This window comes from Nilaparvata lugens, chromosome 4 (genome assembly GCF_014356525.2).
Source record: "Nilaparvata lugens isolate BPH chromosome 4, ASM1435652v1, whole genome shotgun sequence".
NCBI classification, from domain to species: domain Eukaryota; kingdom Metazoa; phylum Arthropoda; class Insecta; order Hemiptera; family Delphacidae; genus Nilaparvata; species Nilaparvata lugens.
This window is the reverse complement of record NC_052507.1, coordinates 17,968,239-17,989,769: the sequence shown is the minus strand read 5'-3', so window position 1 is coordinate 17,989,769 and position 21,531 is coordinate 17,968,239. Positions and strand designations below refer to the sequence as shown.

At 35.4% G+C, this 21,531-nt stretch overlaps 1 protein-coding gene across 1 annotated transcript; it reads right to left on the bottom strand.

Annotated features, from left to right (window-relative positions):
- Positions 1-489: 489 nt before the first annotated feature.
- LOC111059320 (protein farnesyltransferase subunit beta) lies at positions 490-17,084 on the bottom strand. The gene is made up of 10 exons (XM_039426830.1): positions 16,628-17,084; positions 13,273-13,416; positions 10,493-10,605; positions 9,832-9,957; positions 8,029-8,199; positions 7,369-7,498; positions 6,054-6,186; positions 5,040-5,160; positions 3,716-3,821; positions 490-1,606 (listed from the first exon to the last, which is right to left on the bottom strand). The coding sequence occupies exons 1-10, from the start codon at positions 16,736-16,738 to the stop codon at positions 1,517-1,519; spliced, it is 1,245 nt and encodes a 414-aa protein (XP_039282764.1). The 5' UTR covers positions 16,739-17,084; the 3' UTR covers positions 490-1,516.
- Between the last annotated feature and the right edge of the window lie 4,447 nt (positions 17,085-21,531).

Genomic DNA, 21,531 nt, shown 5'->3' with positions numbered 1-21,531 from the left:
GGAAATTATGTAAGCTTAAATTTTGTATATAACAGTTATGTCCGTAAGATACATAGTTTTCGTGTTATATGCGAGAAACCAAAAAATGGTACCTTTGAACCACCCCCACCCCCTTAGCACAATGGGTTGGGGTGGGGACTTTTGAAATGTTTACCTCCTTACTACCTTAAACAGAGCTGCGGGGTCAAAAATTGTCTTCCAAACTTTTCCCTTTATAACATTTCCTTGACTGGAATAATGGCAGTTTCAAGTGCTTCACTAAATAGATTTCATTCCAAAACACCAATTTAAAAATAATGAAATAGGTAGTTGAAGTGAAATGAGAGCAACGTTTGCGATTTTGTTAAAAAGGCAGATAATAAATCACAATAATGAATTAATAAAAATGAAAAATTTTCGGTATGAAATAAGTGAGTTAGTATTAGTTAGTATGAACGAGTAAGGTTTTGTACAGAGGGAGTTGTTGGGCTTGAAACATAAGTCATAGAGTATAAATATATAAGTGATCATAATTTTAATAGAAAAAAATACATAACTCTATCATCAGACAATTTGAAAAACATTGGGGAAATACAGTTTTCAATAGATGAATGAGAGGGGATAACTCATTTAACCTTATGTTTCTAATACAACCATATAACAGACTAGTCAAGCTAAATTAATACACATCTAAAAATAATTTAGACTAAGGCAGTACCGTACCAGTATTTATTGATCGATAGAAAATGTTATTGTTTCAATTTAAAGCATGAAATGCTTTGTGTCTGAACTTTTAGTGCAGTCACACTCACATCTAACGACACTCAATTGATATAATATTAAGCCCGGTTGCATAAAGCCTATCAAATTTTAAACATGATTTAATGTCACGAGAGCCAATCAGAGAAGGCTTTTTTGGAAAGAAGGCTTTTCTGATTAGTTCTCGTGAAACCAAAATTTAACAGGTTTGAAATGAAACAGGTTTTTGTGCAGCCGAGCCTCAGTGTATTATGGTTAAATGTAATTCATTGGCATGCGCATGACATTGTTGTAGGTGTCAGCGCGATGAACTGCTCCCAGATTTATATAATTTATGAAGTTGCATTGCATAATAATTTCCAGCGCGGCTTACTTTAGTTATCTGCCTTGGGTCGGTAAATGTGAATCAAGCTTAATTACAATTAATAAGTGAATAGTAAATAAGTTTAATATAATGAATATTCAGGTGACAAGTTAACAAGAGAGATGACAAAAAAGGTATAAATGGTTTGAGGAAGAAAATGTATATATTATGAAATCTTAACTTATTCCCTGAAATCAATCAGCTAATACATAACTGTAATCAATCATTAGGCCCGTAATAGCACAGCACTTGTAACATTTTCAAGGTCCTCATCAAGTTGAATATAAAAATTTCTAGTCCCTAATTCATGTATAGAAGAAGGTTTGAATGGATAATTATTGAAAAAATAGATTTAATTTGTTAATGAAGCAGACGACGAATCAGGATTGCGAAATGTGGCTACCGAGACGTTGGTCAGAGGAAGTCGGATGGAAGTTGACTGAAGTACAATGATGCACTCTGCAATTTCTCTGATTCAATGTTGAATGTCGGGTGCACAGTTTTCTACAAACAAAAAAAAATAGAATATCTATTATTTGTCAATTTTATAAAACAATACTCTTAAGAATTTTAAAGTATAGCCTACAAGAAATAAGCATAACATATTAAGAGATAGCCTACTCATTTATATGAGAGTACAGGTATAACAATAGACAATCATCAAATTCAAATTTACTGTATTTATCAAAAAGCATATTTTAAAAAATATTAGTATAACAATATTATAATGAACATACTCCTTGCGTGGATGATTTGTCCGTGTGCAGGAAGGAATATTATCACTTGATAATATGCCATTATGAAATTAAATTTCTTCAAATCATGAACTGTAGCAGGGGGTTTAAACCGTGATAGAATAAAGAAAATGAGAGAAATCAATATAGTACTTAGTAGAAAGATTGTCTTATTTTACTTGTCAGATTGTCAATTTTTTGTATTTTATGTAGTGTTATATGTTGAACAACAATATTATTCAAGTGTCGATGCTATTTAGACAGATAACAATTTCTTTCGACACACTAAACAGAATAAGTCAGAGTCGTAAAGGTTGTTTTCTCCCATTTCAGTATTTGAGTGAAGTATATGACTTCTTAGGAAATGACTTATTAATAAATCAGTTAGAAGCAGTAACAACCGTGAGTGAAGTGCTTTGCACTTTTACCATGAAAACAAAGATAATTAATAAATTAATAAGTTTAGTTCCAGAACCGTCTTCAAAATCGGTGAATGGTCTTCTAGAAAAACTCATACCAAGAGTGTGACTAAGTGCCGGTTAAATTTTAACCGTGATTAACTTTACGAGAACCAATCAGAGAAGGATTTTTTATAAGATGGCTTTTGAGCAACCTAGCCTAAGAATTGAAAAATTGAAACGTGTTAATTAGCAATACTGGAAAAACTAGTCAATACTATTGTAACCAACCCAGAATGGGGGTAGAATTAAGAGATCTCTAAATTCTAAAGAGCGAGTCATGGGACTTTATTAAACAACAAACTTTAGCATTCTATTAAACTTGTAAAATTTTATTAAATGAATTAAACTAATTTAAATTTGGACAATTACAAAAATAATCTATATCGGTTCATTGCACATTCTAAAAATTCAAGATGACTGCATGTAAGATTTTGCTAACTGCTTATTTGGATTCACGAAGGTAGCGTGGACTTAACTCATTTCTCAATTACAAATTTATGATACTAGGGACTCGGTCATTCAAGGGTTTTTAGCATGAGCTAGAAAATATAATGGCACAAACAATCGAACAATTTATAAATTCATTACTATTTAGAAATTTTCACTACACTGATTACTCCCGGATAACTTACTAATTTAAACAAACATTGACATATTCACTTCAAATAATTAATAAACTACTTCAACTTAACTCACGGCGAAAAATAATACATATTAACAAACTTAAACCTCAAACAAATTCAACACACACGTTAATTTTGAGCCCTCGAGGCCCGAGGCTACCTCTGGATTTAAATGTGAATTCGGCCGCGGCTTGATTGAAACTGAACTATTCCACCCAAATTATGTTCCCCTTCCACCAACGACACAACGGTCCACGTGGAGACGAGTATAATTCCGTGGGAAAGGAAAATAAAGCAAGTTTGAAATATTCCCAAATACTCGTGTATTTTCCATCGCTAACGGAAATACAGTTCCGTGAGAATACCTCAACCCTGCATAAAATTGGAGTCTTCCCCGACGCAAGTAAGCAAAATCTTAATGTGAGAAAAATATTTTTTAACAGAAAAATAAATTTCTCACGATAAAAATTTACATTCAGCTACAAGATCACTAAAGTCTCATTGTTGAAGTCCTAATCCTACACTTTTCGAATGAACCCATACTAAGTTTATCTCTATGAAAACACAAACCCATAATTAATTAATTTATTTCAATATCATCACCATCACACTATTTATTACAGAATAGTTTATAAACACAATGTTTTATATTGCACAATACTGTGCATTTAAATAATAAAATTACAGATGAATGGTGTTCAGACCAACGTGAAAACAGTTCAACAGAATATACCTTTTAATGCTTTGAGACGTAAGTGTCCGGCTAAATTAGATAGAGGTAGAACCTTGACTTACCAATAAATTTCTGGGCGTCCCAACAATAGTGGGAGTGTTTGAAGGCTGGTGCTGAGCTATCGAAAGACCACTCAGAGTGTAGCAGGTATGATACAAATCTCTTGACCTGTAACAAATCGACGCTTCATTATAATACTTTTACATATTTGTAAAACGAAACTACTTGTGAGTAAGTGAGACCTCTATTTGTCAACAATTAAGGTGAAAATGTAAGACTGTCTGGTAGAATTTAAAATTATTAAATTAAAAATATTACTTTTTCAATTAGTTTTTAAACATCAAAATTTAAAATTTCTAAATTAATCGTTAGTTTTGGAGCGAAAATTGGACTTGAAAGTGAAAAGTGAAGAACATAACCTCATTCTTTTTTCGAAACTTCTATTCATCACAATTTAGGAGAAAGACAGTTTTGGCTTTTCGTGTTGTCTTCTCTTACGCATATTATTGCATGATATAATTATTTGTGATTGTCGATAAATGAAATAAATAAATGAATAATACGGTATCAACAATTTTGTAAGAACATTATCGATCACGAATAGAATCCAGAAAATTGCGTCGGTCATTTTGATCATTAAGATTTCAATTAATTTATTTAAGAATATTACAGTTATAGCATTTGAAAAAATTGAATGAAGATACAATACCGTATACTACTAGTATTTTTTTCAATAAACAACTGGAATTCCTAACCACTCCAGCATTAAAAAGTAATATAATCATCATACAGGTGTGGGGTTTTTAATTCTCTTTTATATCTGAAGTTTATTGGAAAAGAGAAGTTGAATTTACTACACTGTAGTTTATTTGGATAACGATATTTGGATAACATTATTTTTGCTTGTTGGAAGTTGAATAAATGTTTTCTGACCTGAAATTCATAAGAGGGAAGAAAATTTTAACCTTTTAATAGCATAAATACTAAGTACTAATATTAAGTACTTTTAAATCTAAGTACCTTTTCTAAAATTATTTTTTAGTCACGACAAGTTTCGGCTATATGATGCCATTATCAAGTGATTGGAAAATAATGCCTTTATTTATATATAGCCTAAACTTGTTGTGACTAAATAATTTTAGAAAGGGCACTTGAATTTCTATTTCTATTTACATACAAGAGTAGCCCTAAAGAAAAAAGATAATAATAGTATTTTTGCAACTTTGCTATTTTATAATGTAGCCTAGTTCAACATCATCACAGGTAAAGAGGGGAAAAATAATCATACAAATCCGGTCTATAGAAGTAACAGTGATTAGCAATATTATTAACAGTAGAGAATAATAATTAGCAAGATATATCAATGCTACAGTTACTTTTACTTACTTTCCAGGTTTATCGATGAGACCCCCGTTGGGAGTTTGACAGTAAATCAGAATATATTCTTGTAGAGCTCTAGAATTGAACAACCAATTATCTACTTCATTCATCACAGGTTCGTCAGTCCCTTGAAAGGAAAATACATTATTGATATATGAAGTAAACTTTTGGAAAAATTGAAGCTGAAACAATTATTTTTCGATAATCAAGAATGAATTTAAGCTATAATAGTGAGGTCCACGTAATATTATATAGTATTCGATCAACATTGGTGTTGCTATCTTTGTCCATCATTCGACAAAGCAGATAGCGCTATCCTTTTCTAGCTCGATCATTCGACAAAGCAGATAGCGCTATCCTTTTCTAGCTCGCAACGTTGTCAGATCGTTTTAGAAATATATTTTATATCAATTATGAGAATATATTATTTAACAATGATATTTTCTTGACAAATTAAATATAATTAATCATTTTTAACAAAAATGGAAATTTAATATTTCATCAGATATACCGGCATCACCTATCTTTCATAAAAGGCAGTGGCAAGGCAGAGAATCAACAACGCTGTTCTTCTATCTTTCTCCACTGTCATAATAACGTGGACCTCACTATAGAACTATCAGATGGAAGATTTGGAATTACAATAGCAAATTATTTGTCATTATAATGTGAACCTCACTATAGAACTATCAGATGGAAGGATTTGGAATTATAATAGCAAATAAATCACCAGAGAATTGTAGTTATCTGAAAGAATAAACTTTCAACTTCACAGTATCATGTAGAAACATGACAGTGTTGGACCATAATTTTTCTTAATTTACTTTTCATCACCTACTAGCAAATCTCTGAAAACTTCATCAGGTCATAAGTTAATAAGTTTTTGCTTATTAAGCTCTAGCTTTTAATTATTTTCAACTTTAAAACGTAAGCTGAAATATGTAATGTTATGGATATGAATGAAGAAATATAAATGAAAATCTATCATTGAATGAGCTGAGACACAAGAACTGTTGTTACCATTTTTGGCAAGAATGCCTTGGATGAGGGGCATTGCTCCGGCTTGCCAGAACGAGTAACACCCATCCACTAGCTTATTGGTTCTGCCCTGGAAGCCCCCCTCCAGTCGCATCTGTCTGTTGACAGTCCACCTCTGCAACAAATGCTCCAGTCACAAATTGCATCTTCACCTATAACTCAACTCGCATACAGTTTAGTACATATAGCACAAAATATTTTCCAACAAACAAGATACCTCACCTCTTGATGAAACCCTATGCATACCGGTACGGTAATTCTAAAACCAAACAAATGAAAAATAAATAAATTAAATAAAAAAATAAATATATGGTTCAATTTACGTTGGATGATAAAAGAAAATCCAAAAGTTAAATGCTGTAAACCACTCCGAGGACTAATATTTACTACTGCAAATATTGACATATTGTTAACTCTGTTGTCAAATTTGCAGTAGCAGAAATCTTCGGGGTGGTTTACAACATTTAACTTTGGATTCTCGTTTAATAATTATTATTTAATAAATAATTAATAAATGTATTTGTATATGAATAAATTTAATCATTAGCATTTGAACAAATGCAATTTCTCACCAATTTCCATCTTTAGAAATATCACAAGTATTGGTAAACTGTATTATTTCATTGAAACATAATTTTTCAAGCGTTGAAATAAACGTTGAACACTGAAGATGACACCATAGGTTTTGAAACATGTTTGTGTTTTTCTTCAAATAGAATTTGTAATATTTGACTACATATTTTTATGTTTTCACGTTGAAAATAGAATGGAACCCATAAAAATGTACTACATATTATTTACTCATAAAGGAGTCCCCTTGGAATATTGATTGATATTTGACCTTCATCCTATTTGCTGGATTCGCACAGAACAGTGACAGTAAGCAGTGAAAGTATGATTTACATAAGTTTTAATTGGATTATTCATACTCGCTCGGCCGGGCTCAATGCAAATAGTTCAATTAGAACTCGTGAGAATAATATTTTTTTACTGTTCACAGTCACTGTTGTGTGAGAATTCAGCTTTTTTCAGTACCATTCGACAAGCATCTACTCTTGAATGATTTCAATTACAATTAAAAGTTGTTACTTCCAGTATTAGTTTTTCTTAATTTCCACAGCACACTCATAAGTAAGAACATGATAGAAAGTAGGTTTTCGCTCATTTTCTTCAAATTGTCCATACTTTATCTACTGAACACTCTTTACCTGACAATGAATGGATTTGAAGATAATCAGACTCCTCTCCTGTTAAATTCAAATTATAAGGATTAAATTTGAAAAAAAAATGAACTTACAAGAAGAGATTTGATATCACAGAGATGCTCTTTATAGAGCAAGCAGAGTGCTGCTAATGCACAAAACGCATAACCGCCATGCGCCTCGTGGCCAGGAGATCCAGAAAAACCGCCTTCATACGTCTGACAACTGCAAATCAAAAGCAACATTGTTAATTTTTGAAAACAAAAATTAAAAAATCAACTTTGTACAACGATCAGCAAACATGCTAAATATCAAGTGATTTGTCAAAATGATCTATTTTTATTCCTACCTGAAAACAAAACATACTTTCAACAGTAAATTACAGTGTGAAATAAAAAGAATGGAAACACAACCTTATCTGGACTACCGGTATCAACAACATTCAGTAGAAAGATATTTGAGTTGAGCCTGTTTCACATTTTTTTAGAATACGGCTACAAAATTGGCTCGGAACCCTCCTAAAACACTAGCTCCACTCACACCTCACTATCATTTCTCCAAGAACAAGCCCTGGGTTTACCTGGGAATGTTCATACAAACCACATTGAAGATGATTTGAAGAGATACCTGTTATCTACTCGGCTTATTATACAAAACAAAAATTCAAGACGATCTGAAGAGGTAAAAGTGACGGTACCCGATTATCCACTCGGCATATTATACAAAACAAAATTCAAAACGATTTGAAGAGGTACCTGATTATCCACTCGGCCGAGTTGTCGAACAAGGCATCCGAGTAGATGTTGGTGAGTCGCGCCACTGAGACTGCGCAGTAGACACCTCTCACATCGATCTCTCCTCCCACGTGCATCCCGAACGACCCATTCGGTTGACGCACTGACCACAAGAACTCAAGTAGTTTCTTTCTATAATTATAACAAAAGAGAAAATAAAAACTGCAACATAGATCTGGAAATGAAACGGACAAATGAAAATGTAACAGCTGTAAACGCAAATTATCACTATGGAAAAGTCCATATTTACCGTAGGGATTTCATTAATGGGGAGAAAGTGAGTTTGCTTCTCCTCACCATATACAACTAAATGATCACCAATATTTGGGAAGCATGGTACAGTTAACATAGGCAGCTCAACTTTACGTGAAAAACTTAATTCTAGCCGTCCATAAGTATAAAAATCTCTTTGAAACTAACATTCCGTCGTATAATTTCCGTTCATCATCTCATTACCGCATTCCTAGAACAAATTTAACAGTATGCCGCAGGCAGTTCATATACATGATTAATAGATTGATGAATATTTTGCCAGACCAATTAATCTCAGATAGATTTAATAAATCAGCCATTAAAAATATAGAGAGATGGATCAGAAGTAACAATGTTTTTCGCCTCATGTACAGTTAGAATCTACTTTATTAAAAAAAACTTCTTTCTTTGATATTATTTTCACAAAGTTATTTTTTTTCAGATATTATATTGCTACAATTATTATTATTTATCTTATTTATTTATTATTGCTACCAATCAAATAAAATGTTTAATCATCTTTTATGTTTATGGTTTATGTTAAATTAAATGAAATCTTTTGGTACTCGTTGCTAGCACACAAACTTAGGTTTTGCTGGCAACGCCAATTAAATTTTAAATTAATTTTTTTTATTCTGTATAAGTATGAAGTATTTGTTTTATTCATTATTGTTATCTTTATAATTGGCAAATAAATGATTTTGATTTGCTTCAGATTATAACGTTACAGCATATATTATCAGTTCGGAAATAAGAGCGACAACGGAGTGATCCGTGGTCTAGTGGACAGAGTGCTTGCATAGTATCATAGAGATCCCGGGTTCAACCCTCTCATTACCAAGGGTTTTTTAACAGATCACTCCCGTGTTATCGGATGGGTACGTTAAACTGTCGGTCCCGGCTGAAGTATGTCGCAAAGCCCATTAACGGCTCAAATGATATATTCAGGTGAGGTAGGACCTTCCCGCACCAACAAATCCATACGAATTTACTTTTACTTGACAAAAAATTCATATGAAGGGCCGCTCAAGCAAATAGACTAGCCAACCAACAGATTAATAGATCAATTGTCTGATCAGTGTTGTATCGGAATAGCTTTTTGTTGAAATTGGAAATGTGCAGCATTATTATAATATTTTCACGAAGCTTTAAGCCATACGAAGCGTTCTTTCAGGCGTTTTCATACTGCGACTGGAGTCGGCAGGGACGGAAGCTCTCCAATTGGCTGATTATCAGCTGATTCCCGATAGCCAACCCAATCATCTGATAATTAGCCAATCGGAGGGATTCCTGCCCTACCAACTCAAAAAATGCTTCGTAAGGCTTGACCATTTTAGCCTGATTCAAGCTACCGGCAGATTTGAACTTGTAAACGGCCCTATCGAAATGTTAAACTTGTTAAATGTTAATTCTGGTTCGTGTTGAATGTTAAGCCTGGTTCGAGCTACCGTCAGATTTAAACTTGCACTATGAAAATGGTTGAAGTATTCTACTTATACTTCTAGTACTGACCTGTCTATAGCTTTGTAAGCCTCTTCCGTACCCAATGTGCAAAGAGTGTTGACGGCCGCATACGTTGGAGCTAAATGCCCAAATTGTCCGGGACCTCCTCCAAACCCTCCATCTGGGCCCTGGCATCTGAACAATACACAATTACAGAGTTGAAATGAGAATATGGTATGGTCGTCATACGAGTTTGAATGAACAGCAAGGCTAAACTCCCACTTGGATATGTATCGCTTCTTACAGCTACTCGACTACTGTACATTAGGTATTATCAAACACAGCAATTGAATATTGAGTGGAGAATACAATATTTATTCAGCCTCAGCGGACTCCGATTGTTATCAGTCTGTTTGAAGCGTTATCAACTGTAGCCGGAGCCGGAAAAGTAATGTGTTCAAATCACACAAAGCACAACATGGTATTTCTTATGTTTTCATCGTCTCCCTTTGACATAAAACCTGTTCTTGCGAATAGGAATTAATTATTCCTCTTCCACTCAACTAATACAGTTGAATGAAACTAGTGATGTTGAATCGAACTGGTGCTAGAGAATAGACTATCAACTAGAATTGTGTAAACGCGGCATGAAGCAAGCAAACAAGTCATATACAGTGTATGAACCATGGTAAAACACTTATTAATGAATAGAATTGCAACAGTTACTTACTTGGCTAGAAACCGAGCGATGTGTGATTTATCATCAGCTGGCAACTTAAAATCCAATAGTTCCATTGAATGCGTAATCCAATAGCAGAGCCAGGTCCGACTGGCATCCATGTACTGCGAAGAAATTTGTTTACAATAAATAATTGTTTGTAACAGTAAAATAATAAGATAATGCTTCCTGTGTAGTAGTAGGGGTGATATCCGTACTTTTCACTAAAAATTATCTATTTTTAGAAAAATGTTATCTTAAGAGAAAATATAGCATAAGAAGATATTCCATGGTATAAACGTAAGGGCAGGTCACACCGAGCTCGCGTCCGCGGCGGTAGCGAAGTCAAAAAACTCGCCTTCCATGTTATTAAGTTGTGCAGGTCACACCGAGCTCGCTTCCGCGGAGGTAGTACCTCGGCGGTAGTTTCACTTCGCGAGCAAGGCGAACTTTTGAAACGTCTCCTAGTGGGAGTACCGCTAGCGGTAGTGAGCTCGGTCTGACCTGGCCAATCTAATAACATGGAAAGCGAACTCCAGAACTTCGCCATCGGTAGCGCATGCGCAGAATACCGAGACTCACACGTGACAATGAGTCATTTGCATGCCTACAGCGACGCAACATTTTGTGTTGCAGTCGGAATTGAGCTATTGTCATTTGCATTGTCTTCCTTTGTTGCATTGTCATTTTCGTTGTTCATCATTTTATTTAAATTATTTAATTATATTTCTTTGATCTTCATCTATTCATAATCAACTATTGCTCCAAATCTCTCATAAGATGGTGGAACTCTCCATAATCTTCCCTCTTCTTGTGTATTGGGTGAACACACGTTGACCTCTTGGAAACAGAATACAGCATAATAAGTTCCTCATCACTATCGGAGCTACTGTCCTCTAACCATGGTACATTATTACGAAGTGATTTTTGGTCGCTAAAATTTAGCGTCATGTCCATTGTCGAACACTTCTGCTACTTGATAGTAGACAGTCTAGAGCTAGACACTAGTACAGTACTGCACGAGACAAAGTACAGCACTCTGGTTGCCGGCCTTCCCCCACTTCTAGAGAACCAGCCTCATCAAAACAAGAACAAAACCAAACTACCGCTGGCGGACGTTTTTTGGTGTGAACTGCTTCCAGAAAAACTACCTCCGCGGGAGCGAGCTCGCTACCGCTAGCAGACGATGGTGTGACGACCGCTTTATGTAGTTTATGTTCTAATGTGAAGCCGTTTTTTAGTTAACTTAGCCGATTACTGTCTATTATTACTGTTTTGGCCGGGTGAAAGTATAAAGCGCAGGCCACACCAAACTCGCTCCCGCGGCGAAGTTAAAAAACTCGCTTTCCATGTTATTAAATTGAGCAGGCCACACCGAGCTCGCTCCCGCAGAGGGAGTACCTCAGCGGTATTTTCACTTCGCCGTGCCAGGCGAACTTTTGAAACGTCAGCTTGTGGTACTACCGCCGAGGTAGCGAGCTCGGTCTGGCCTGCACAATTGAATAACATGGAAAGCGAGTTTTAAAAGTTCGCCTTCGGTAGCGCATGCTACTAGAGAACCACATTAATCAAAACAAAAACAAAACCAAACTACCGCTAGCGGACGTTTTTTGTTGTGGCCCAAACTACCACAGCGGGAGCGAGCTCGCTACCTGTAGCAGACGTTGGTGTAGCCAGTGCTTAAGAACGGCACAGTATGAGAGACTACCAGCGTCACATGACTTCACGAAAAACAACTACTAGGGCTATCGGCTTGAGTTAACAGTGAAATTCGGAACATAAACGTCCTAAACCATGGGATATCTTCTTGTGATATCTTTTTTTCTTTGCTTTCATTCATAAAAATTCGGGAGGGAGACAGTTTTGGGCTCAGATGCTTTCCTTTCCTGATCATATTCTATAATGATTTGTGACTTTGAATGAAGTAAAAAAAAAATACTAGGCATGTGGGTGGGTAATGGGAAGAATGATGATGACATTCACATTATAATGCACGTACCACACCAGGTGACAAACCAGGCTTAAACACCAGATTTTGGCGGCCGGTCACAAGGTTCTGGCGGTCAGCTGGTGTCTCAGTCGGGTTGCCAGCCAGGCTACCGCTAGGTGGCCGAGCCTGGAGTCCAAATGTAATTCGGGCCTTATTGTTAAAAGGGGTTTGGAATAGCAGTGGAGTTAAGTCATCATTGTATAACTGTGTTTCCGATAGGGTTCTCTCATTAAAACTCAGTATCAGTGGGTTTCAATATTTCTATCTAAATATCTAACTCTAGACACCGTAACTTCGGGCTGTAGCCTAGATACAAAGATTGATCTACGCTTATCAACCGTTCTCAGAGGTAAAAAACCACTCCAGCTGAAAAGGCGTCAGAGATAAATGATTATTATTATTATTATTATTGTTATTCATGGCGCTTGGTGCCATATAAATAATAGTGTGCATCGTCACAGTCACAAGCCACTGCGTTATCGCTATCATGAACCAGTTCCTGACAAACATTACGGTACATAAAAATTTTTCTAAGTTTCCGATTGTGGAGACACTATTATTCATCTCTGACGCCTTTTCAGCTGGTTTGAAATTCCTTTTACCCATCTTGCAATATAAATAGCCTAAGGATACTATGCAGAGTCAAGAATATAATTAGCTATGAGGTTATAATATTATGTAGTTAGTCCTTATAGGTGCATTAGGTTACGGCACAGTTTGTAGTATCATATAGAAAAATTTAGTTTACTAGATACTTATAATTTGCATTCAACTCTGAAAATTTGCTAGAATATATACTTACTGCAAAATGGGATGGAAGATAGCATAATGATTGCTTTAAATAACTGAGATGCAGTTCTCGGTGCAGAACTGGAGCTTCGGGATCGATTTCAGCCTTCTTTAGAAAAAAGTTGAATAGACTTTTGATAACAATTTCAACTTTAATCTGTAAAAAATAAATGCTCATTCAACGAATTTGTTGATTATTTGAAAAAGTCTCTTAAGAAACATAATTAATATACGACAGTACAAACATTCACTTTATAAAATCTTAAATTACATGAGAACTTAATTTTTTGCTAACAAAACCGTAAAATAATAATATATGAATGTAACTTATATCGCTAATTAATTGATTATGTATAGAGTAGGCCTATAGCCATCATAAGCCTATATCGCATATTGTACATCACAAATCATGCGCCCACTCGAGGAAATTCAATTTATTCAATTCAATTCACAATACAAGACACAAGATACATTTACATAGACAACATATATAAAAACAAATTTGTGAATATTTTCCCCACATAGATGAATCTGTGTGTGGGGAAGTAACAGTATAATTGCTTGGATACTGTTGCTACTTCTCTTGAAACTTGGAGCTATAATGTAGTTGTTCAAGACCCTTTGATTGCCGATCACGATGCAGTGATGATAGATGTTTGGCGGAGCGTGAGGAGTGACACCCCCCCCCCATACCTTGCCCTGGCACAATCATTATAAAAATCAGTGAGAAAAAATCGATCCTGATAAGTTTCCACTATTGAAGATGGCATTAGCTAATATGAACTGGACAATGATACTTCCTGGCTGTACGGATAACCCAGAAGAGTTATTTGATAAATCTTCAAAATTCCTTCAAGACCACTGAAGCTACAAAGTTACCAGTCCCATAAGGACTTTTCCAAAAGGAAAAATAAGTCATGGTACACACCTAGACTTCAATTACTCAAGTATATTGTCCTGTCACTAAACTATCAAAGCAAGGCTAGCCTCACTGATGAGGATAAAAATAAATATAATGAGCAATATCTCAGGTTAAAACAAATAGGCTAAGTTATATGGACAAGAAGTAGATCTAACTAAACGGGAGGCGAACATTAGTACAATTAACCAAGCCACTAATAAATGTAAGGAAGCTTGGAACTCAGTCAAGTCCATCACTGGGTCTGATTGTCAGAAAGTGAGGCCTGAAGTCACTGCCAGCCCAGATGAGTTCAATCATTTTCTCATTCAGCAGGTCGAAAGAATAGTGGAGTGGATTCTAGGAAAAGTAGAGCAGATGAAGACTTCCATGATCCAGGAAATCACAACACAGTCTTTGATAGGTGGGACCCAGTAACAGCAGAATTCCATTCTGATTTACCATTCTGATGGTAAAGAGTTTCAAAGGTAAAAGTACCCAGGATATATATGGTGTGTCAGTGACCTATTGAAAGCAATTATTGAGGAAATTGCTCACCCCCTCAGCGTTGTCTTGAACTTTTGCCTGAGGCAGGTTTCAAGATTTCCCTTCTGCTCTGAAGCTTGCTAGAACTGTACCTGTCTTCAAGAAGGGAGATCCATCAGACATGGCTAGCTACAGGCCAATCTCAATTATTAAAGCTCTGGCAAAGATTTTTGAGGTGTGCATGAAGAATGTAATTTGCTATGTTTAAATCTTTAAATTGTAATTTGCTATGTTTTTGTGAAAATAAATCATTAAATTTCATTTTATTTCATTTCATAGAAGCAGCTGGTTCACTACTTTGAAAGAAGATACCTTTTTACAAATGCCCAGCATGGATTCAGTCAAGAAAGTAGACGGTCACTGCAGTATCACAGCTAGTTTCTGAGATCCTCAACTCTTTTGAGGCGCATGACTCAGTGTCTCTTGCTCTGGCGGATTTGAGCAAGGCTTTTGAGTGTGTTTCACACGATATTCTCATCAAGAAACTGGCTACTTATGGAGTGCGCGGTCCAGTCCTTGCCACCTTCAGAACCTACCTTTCTGATGGGAGGCAGGTTCTCACCCTTGATGGAGGTCCACTACGGGTTCGTCACGGAGTGCCACAATGTTCAGTTATTGGTCCTGTTCTGTTCCTGGTGATGATAAATGACCTCGGATTTATGGGCAACATCCTCATGTTTGCTGACGATGCCACTATTTTTGCAAGGGGTAGAGCGCCAGACTTGTCCAAGAGTTTGGCAGTGGATATTTTTGAGCATCAGCAACGCTGTTACTTAATGAAAGCAAAACCCAGGAGACAACATGCACTCTTGTTCGGGGTCAGCTTGACGATCTCACAGAAGTTAAGCTACTGGGTTTTACACTGGATGCTAAACTTGGGTGGAGTAGCCACATTGATAACATCTGTCTGAATCTAGCCAGAGTAAAGTACCTACTGAGACGTTTGAAGCCATTAATCTCCAGGAAACATCTGGTGTAGGTGTATTTTGCTATGTTTCATAGCCATATCAACTATGGACTTCAGTTATGGGGACATGAACCAGGCTGTAAAGATGTACTGCGCCAGCAGAAGAAAACTCTAAGGATCCTGGATTCGGCGAGCTACTTGGACCACTGCCGACCCATCTTTATCAAGCTGAGAATAATCACGGTATACAATTAATATATATCAGGCTCTCCCTGTTGCACGCAAGGGATAATCCACACTTGCTCACGAGAAGAGAAAACAGATACTCCTACAACACCAGAGGAAAAGCAAAAAAAGACATTCCTTTCAGCAGGCTGAGTAAGAAGAAGGATTGTTTTCCAATGCCAGCCCTGAGGATTTACAACGCCTTACCTGACAGTGTGAAGAACTTGGACGACAGGAGCTTCAGAACAAAAATCAAGAACTGGTTAATAGAGTCTTCATTCTATTCAGTGGAGGAATACTTTGAGGCCACTAGAAACATCAGCTGAACGTCGAGTGATAATTAATGTGATGCCTACAGGCAAGACCAACTTGATAAAGTTAAAAAATTACTATTCTTAAATGTTTTTGATTTTTTATATGTCTATTATAAGTTTACAAACGTAAATAAGTGTATATTATTGACATAGTTTACATGTCAACCCTACGACAAGGACCAAGTCAGGTTCACTTTCTGACACAGTCAATCCATATATCTGGCCATGACTAAGGGGAGAAAAATGAAGTAAGTAGCTAACGTTACCTGAAAATCTTGTTACTGTAAATGAATTTCTGGTTCAAAAAAGATGCAAAATCAAAGTATCAAAAAAGAGCAACTAGCCTAAATATAATAATGTGAATAAAAACTATTTTCTTGTAAGCTTTTTGAAGAAAACCCCTAAAAAATGTGTTTTTTCTTTGACTTGTCAAATTCAACGTTTTTTCTAATATGTTAAGTGCAATGGAAAATTTTACCTGTTCAGATGAAGTATGTGTCCGAACTCCTTCTTCATCCATGGATTCTAGTTTAAACTCGGAGCTTATTTTATCTAGTTCATCAAATAAATTACTCTGTTGACTATCCATAGTTTAAGTGTTAATAGAGAGAACCTTGAAAAAATCAAGCCAAAACAGTGCTTTAAATAATTAGATTTTTAACATTGCTTTTCACGCAATAGCAAACTAATAAGATTCCACAACAAATTTGTTGGACATAAAGTAAATGGTAGAATTTAAAAGTAATGATACAAAAAATGTAACCAAACACTTCATGATTAAAAATTTTTAAAACACAAGCGTACTTATTTAGAGAGAGTAAAATTTAACAAATTTAAAACCCTACTTATCACTTAGCTACAGCATCCCATGCATTATTTTGGTTGTGTAAGATAACCTCAATTCTGGCATTCTGGTTTTTGGAAAATCTGGATTGTAATCAGGCTAGACACCACAAAAGTTCAAAAACCAGCTGATTTGATATCAAATTGACAAAAACTCACATACTCTACAGCCACGGCAGCTGTCAACCCAAAGCCGACTAATGACATCACGTTGGTCATACTTGACACGCACAAAGTAGTTATCTTGGGTGCATACCAACTGACCCAATTCCCATTTGACCCAACCTACCACTTGACCCAATTTTTTTAAATCGAGAAAAGCCGCGAAACCACTTGGCCCAATAGACATCTGACCCAATATACCATTTGCCCCAATATTATAAACATCACAAAACCATCTGACCCAATTGACATCTGACCCAACCTACCACTAGACCCAACTACTGTGCTGCGCTCTCGTAGCATAGTTTATGGTGCGCAAAACATCAATGCCTTCTTGATGAGTGGTACTCCTTCGACAACTTCAATAAATAACTCAACTGAGAAATGCAGTCTCATAAGTACCAGTAACCGAGAATTGTAGGGTACTATATCATGGAGATTATTTGATTTTTTTTACAAATTTCGTTGTGCAAATTGTTCATTTCTCAGTAAATAAATAGTACAATCAGAAACATAGCTTCTGAAATATTCATAAAACTATGTAGGTAGGCTACTCTAAATCGATGTATTCTAGAAACACTTATCCAAATTTACTGAGGGAAGAAACTTGTGAGGAAATTTTTTAAGGCAGATTCCATCAAAGTCATTCTCTACAATTATTTATGTTGTAGGTTTCAACCTAGGTTATAAGGAATGTCCATAAATATTCATTTCCAATTTCTATTTCTAATACAGTAACTCAATTCCATTGTCTTACAGAACTTATATCGTAGGCTGTAGGATACCTGTCAACAGCTTTTTTCTGACTTAATAAAAACTATGATAGCAACAATAGACTACAATACTTGGAGTAAGGTAAAATCTAGTTGTGAAAAGTTACCTATATCAAATTGAATAATCATCAATCATTTACTGATTGATAAGATGCTTTTATGGTGGTTTTACCAAATGTAATAACCTCATCCAATTTTAATAATACAGATCTAACCTCAAAATCACAAAATAACACAAATCTAACCTCAAAGATAGCAAGAACTGTCAAAACAGTTGTGCTTGGTTTCAAGGCCTTCTAGACTTTTACCTGAAGAGTAGACCGTAGGTAGAGAGTAACCAAGCCTGGAACATTGCAGACGTTTTGCCAGAGTGCAGCACAGTAGTTGGGTCAAGTGGTAGGTTGGGTCAGATGTCAATTGGGTCAGTTGGTTTTTGATATTCATAGAGTTGGGACAAATGGTATATTGGGTCAGATGTCTATTGGGTCAAATGGTTTCGCGGTTTCTCTCTATTTTAAAAAATTGGGTCTAGTGGTAGGTTGGGTCAAATGGGAGTTGGGTCAGTTGGTTGAGCCCGGTATCTTCGTCTGCTCGGGGCCGCGGAATTGGAAATATCTGGAACTCAAAATATCCATGTTAAATGTCCTATGCTTGAAAACTGTTGCTGGGTGGAACTCCGAATAATTGTCAGACAGCGGAATTGGAAATATCCGGAGCTCGAAATATGTTGCTAGGTGGAATTGGGAGTATCTGGAACTAACATTCAAGATTCAAGATTCATTTATTGTCACTTAAAAAATGCAAGACAAAGTCAAAAATTAAATAAAAAATTCTAAAATATAACAATAAACATTAATAGTCATCACAGTCACATCGTAATATATACAAAAGAAGACAAAGATAAGCAAATTCTATATAATATAATAAACATTTTTAAAACAGTTATATCACAGTTAAGAAAATACACAGACATCACCACAAATCCTCATAACCATATGGACCGCAGTCAATTAGAATCTTTTTAACGGAAAACTTAAAACTATTAATATCACATTCTTTAATATTAGCAGGAAGTTTATTAAATAACCTCTTTCCAAATTCAACAAAACTTTTCAAAGTTAAACGGTAATTGCACTGTGACAATCCAAGTGCTTCTGCTTGTCTTGTGAAATGATTGTGAATATTACTATTTATGGGTAAGATGGAAAAATTTTTTCTGGTATACATCAGACATTCAAACACATACAAAGCATAAACAGTCATAATATTAAGTTTTTTAAACAGAGGTCAACAATGTGCTCTACTATATACTTTACAAATGATCCTTATGGCCCTTTTTTGTACAACAAAAAGTTTCTTCATATTGGTATCTCTCCCCCATGCCAAAATACCATACAACAGGTGTGACTGAATGTAAGCATAATATACAGCTACCAACACATCAATGCTAACAATATTCTTAATCTACATAACATAAAAATGTCTCTAGATATTTTCTTACTCAATGAAAAAATATGATTTTCCCATTTCTTATTACTCTGCAATGTGATGCCAAGAAATTTGACATAACTAATATCTGTCTTACAACCAAAGTCAAAATCTAACAACTGGGTCTTATCTTTATTGAGGCAAAGAAAGTTAGCAGCTGTCCAGTCCTCAATAGTTCCATTAATCTGCCCCAATACATTCAAATTGGTAAAAATCTTTTCACACTTAATCTGGACTGCCAGATCATCATCAAACATGAAAGCCTTAATATCTCCATTACTTATAGCAGCTAGCAAGTCATTGGTATAAATAATGAAGAGTATAGGTCCAAGTGTGGAACCCTGGGGTACACCTGTCTGAACCTTCAAAAAATGAGAAAGAGAACCCCTATAAAAAGAAGCCTGAAATCTATCACTTAAATAGGGAGTATCTGGAACTCAAATTATTTGTTTGTCAGATGGCGGAATTCCAGATATTTCCAATTCCGCGGCCCCGTTGATAGCTGGTGCATACACGTCGCAGCGTGCTTTGAGTTGCAGCCAGTACTGAAAATTTGAAACAAGTGTGTGAATGCTTAATATTAAACAATATGAACCTACAAATGTACAATGAAATAAAATATACTCTAGAGTGGGACCTAATCATTGGCGTCAAGCTAGACTATTAGGCACACGGTCACTGAAACCCTAAGGTTCAATGGACCAAGAAATGGGTAATAGAAATTAACAATTATCCTAGGTAAACTGGGTCAAAGATGACGGGCAGGAGGACCAATTTTTACAATTGGTCCAATTAACAATTATCCTAAGTGAACACTGGATCAAGAAATCTGGCCCGGATGAACCAATTTTTATGACAGAATCCAAGGGCAGGGCAGTGGACTGTGAATGATAGTTGGTATAAATACCTACAAATAAATCTTTGAATTCTGTGCATAAAAATACTGATAGCTTGAAGTGTGGTAAGTATGCCAATAAAAGACTAAATGAATCAACAATATAAGATTTAATAATAATAAGATAATAATAGGCAGATGGCCACATACAAAAAAAATTGAGTCAATATCTTGAGATCAATAAAATAATAATAGGCAGATGGCACATACAAAAACAATTGTAAGTAGATTAAGTCTTTGAATCTTTAAGTCTTTAAGTCTTTGAATCTTTAAATAATAATAGGCAGATGCCACATACAAAAACATGAGTCAAATATATTGGGATCAATAAAATATAATAGGCAGATGGCCACATACAAAAACAATTGTAAGTAGATTAAGTCAAATATCTTGGGTAAATTACAACATGTGAAACAACGTAGAGAAATACAAAATTTAAATGAAATTAGGTCAATGACATTAATGACCATTGAAGCCTGACAATAATCAAAAAGGTAGTATTAATGATACCTGAAATGAATATAAATTGAGTGCTATGATGAAGGTTATTGCTGTAAGGTACAATATTAATGATTAAAAAATAACAATAAGCTGTAAATAATGCTCAACAGGTAAAATACACAAAAATATATGCGGCATAGGCCTTCAGTGATTTGAATGTCAAGATAGACATCATTCGAACGATAATTAGGCGTCAGTGGCCTTACAAAATCACTTGTAAAGCCAAGGGTAGCTGTCAAATCCAATGAAATAGTAGGCGTCGGTGGCCTTAGTGAATCATGTCAAGAAAGACATCAATAGAACGATAAGTAGGCATCAGTGGCCTCAGAAAATCACTTGTAAAGCCAAGGGTAGCTGTCAAATCCAATGAATTAATAGGCATCGGTGGCCTCAATGAATTGAATGTCAAGATAGACATTAATAAATCAAATTAATAGGCGTCACTGGCCTTAAAATATCACTTAAGAACTAAGGGTAGCTAATAAATACAATGTGAAGATTGTCCAGGTTGAATATAGGCGACATGGGCCTTCAATGAATTGAGTGTCAAGATAGACATCAATTAGAACGATTAATAGGAGACAGTGGCCTCAGAAAATCACTTGTAAAGCCAAGGGTAGCTGTCAAATCCAATAAATTAATAGTTGCTACTATTGAATACAATTATATAGGCGTCAGTGGCCTCAGAAAATCACTTGTAAAGCCAAGGGTAGCTGTTAA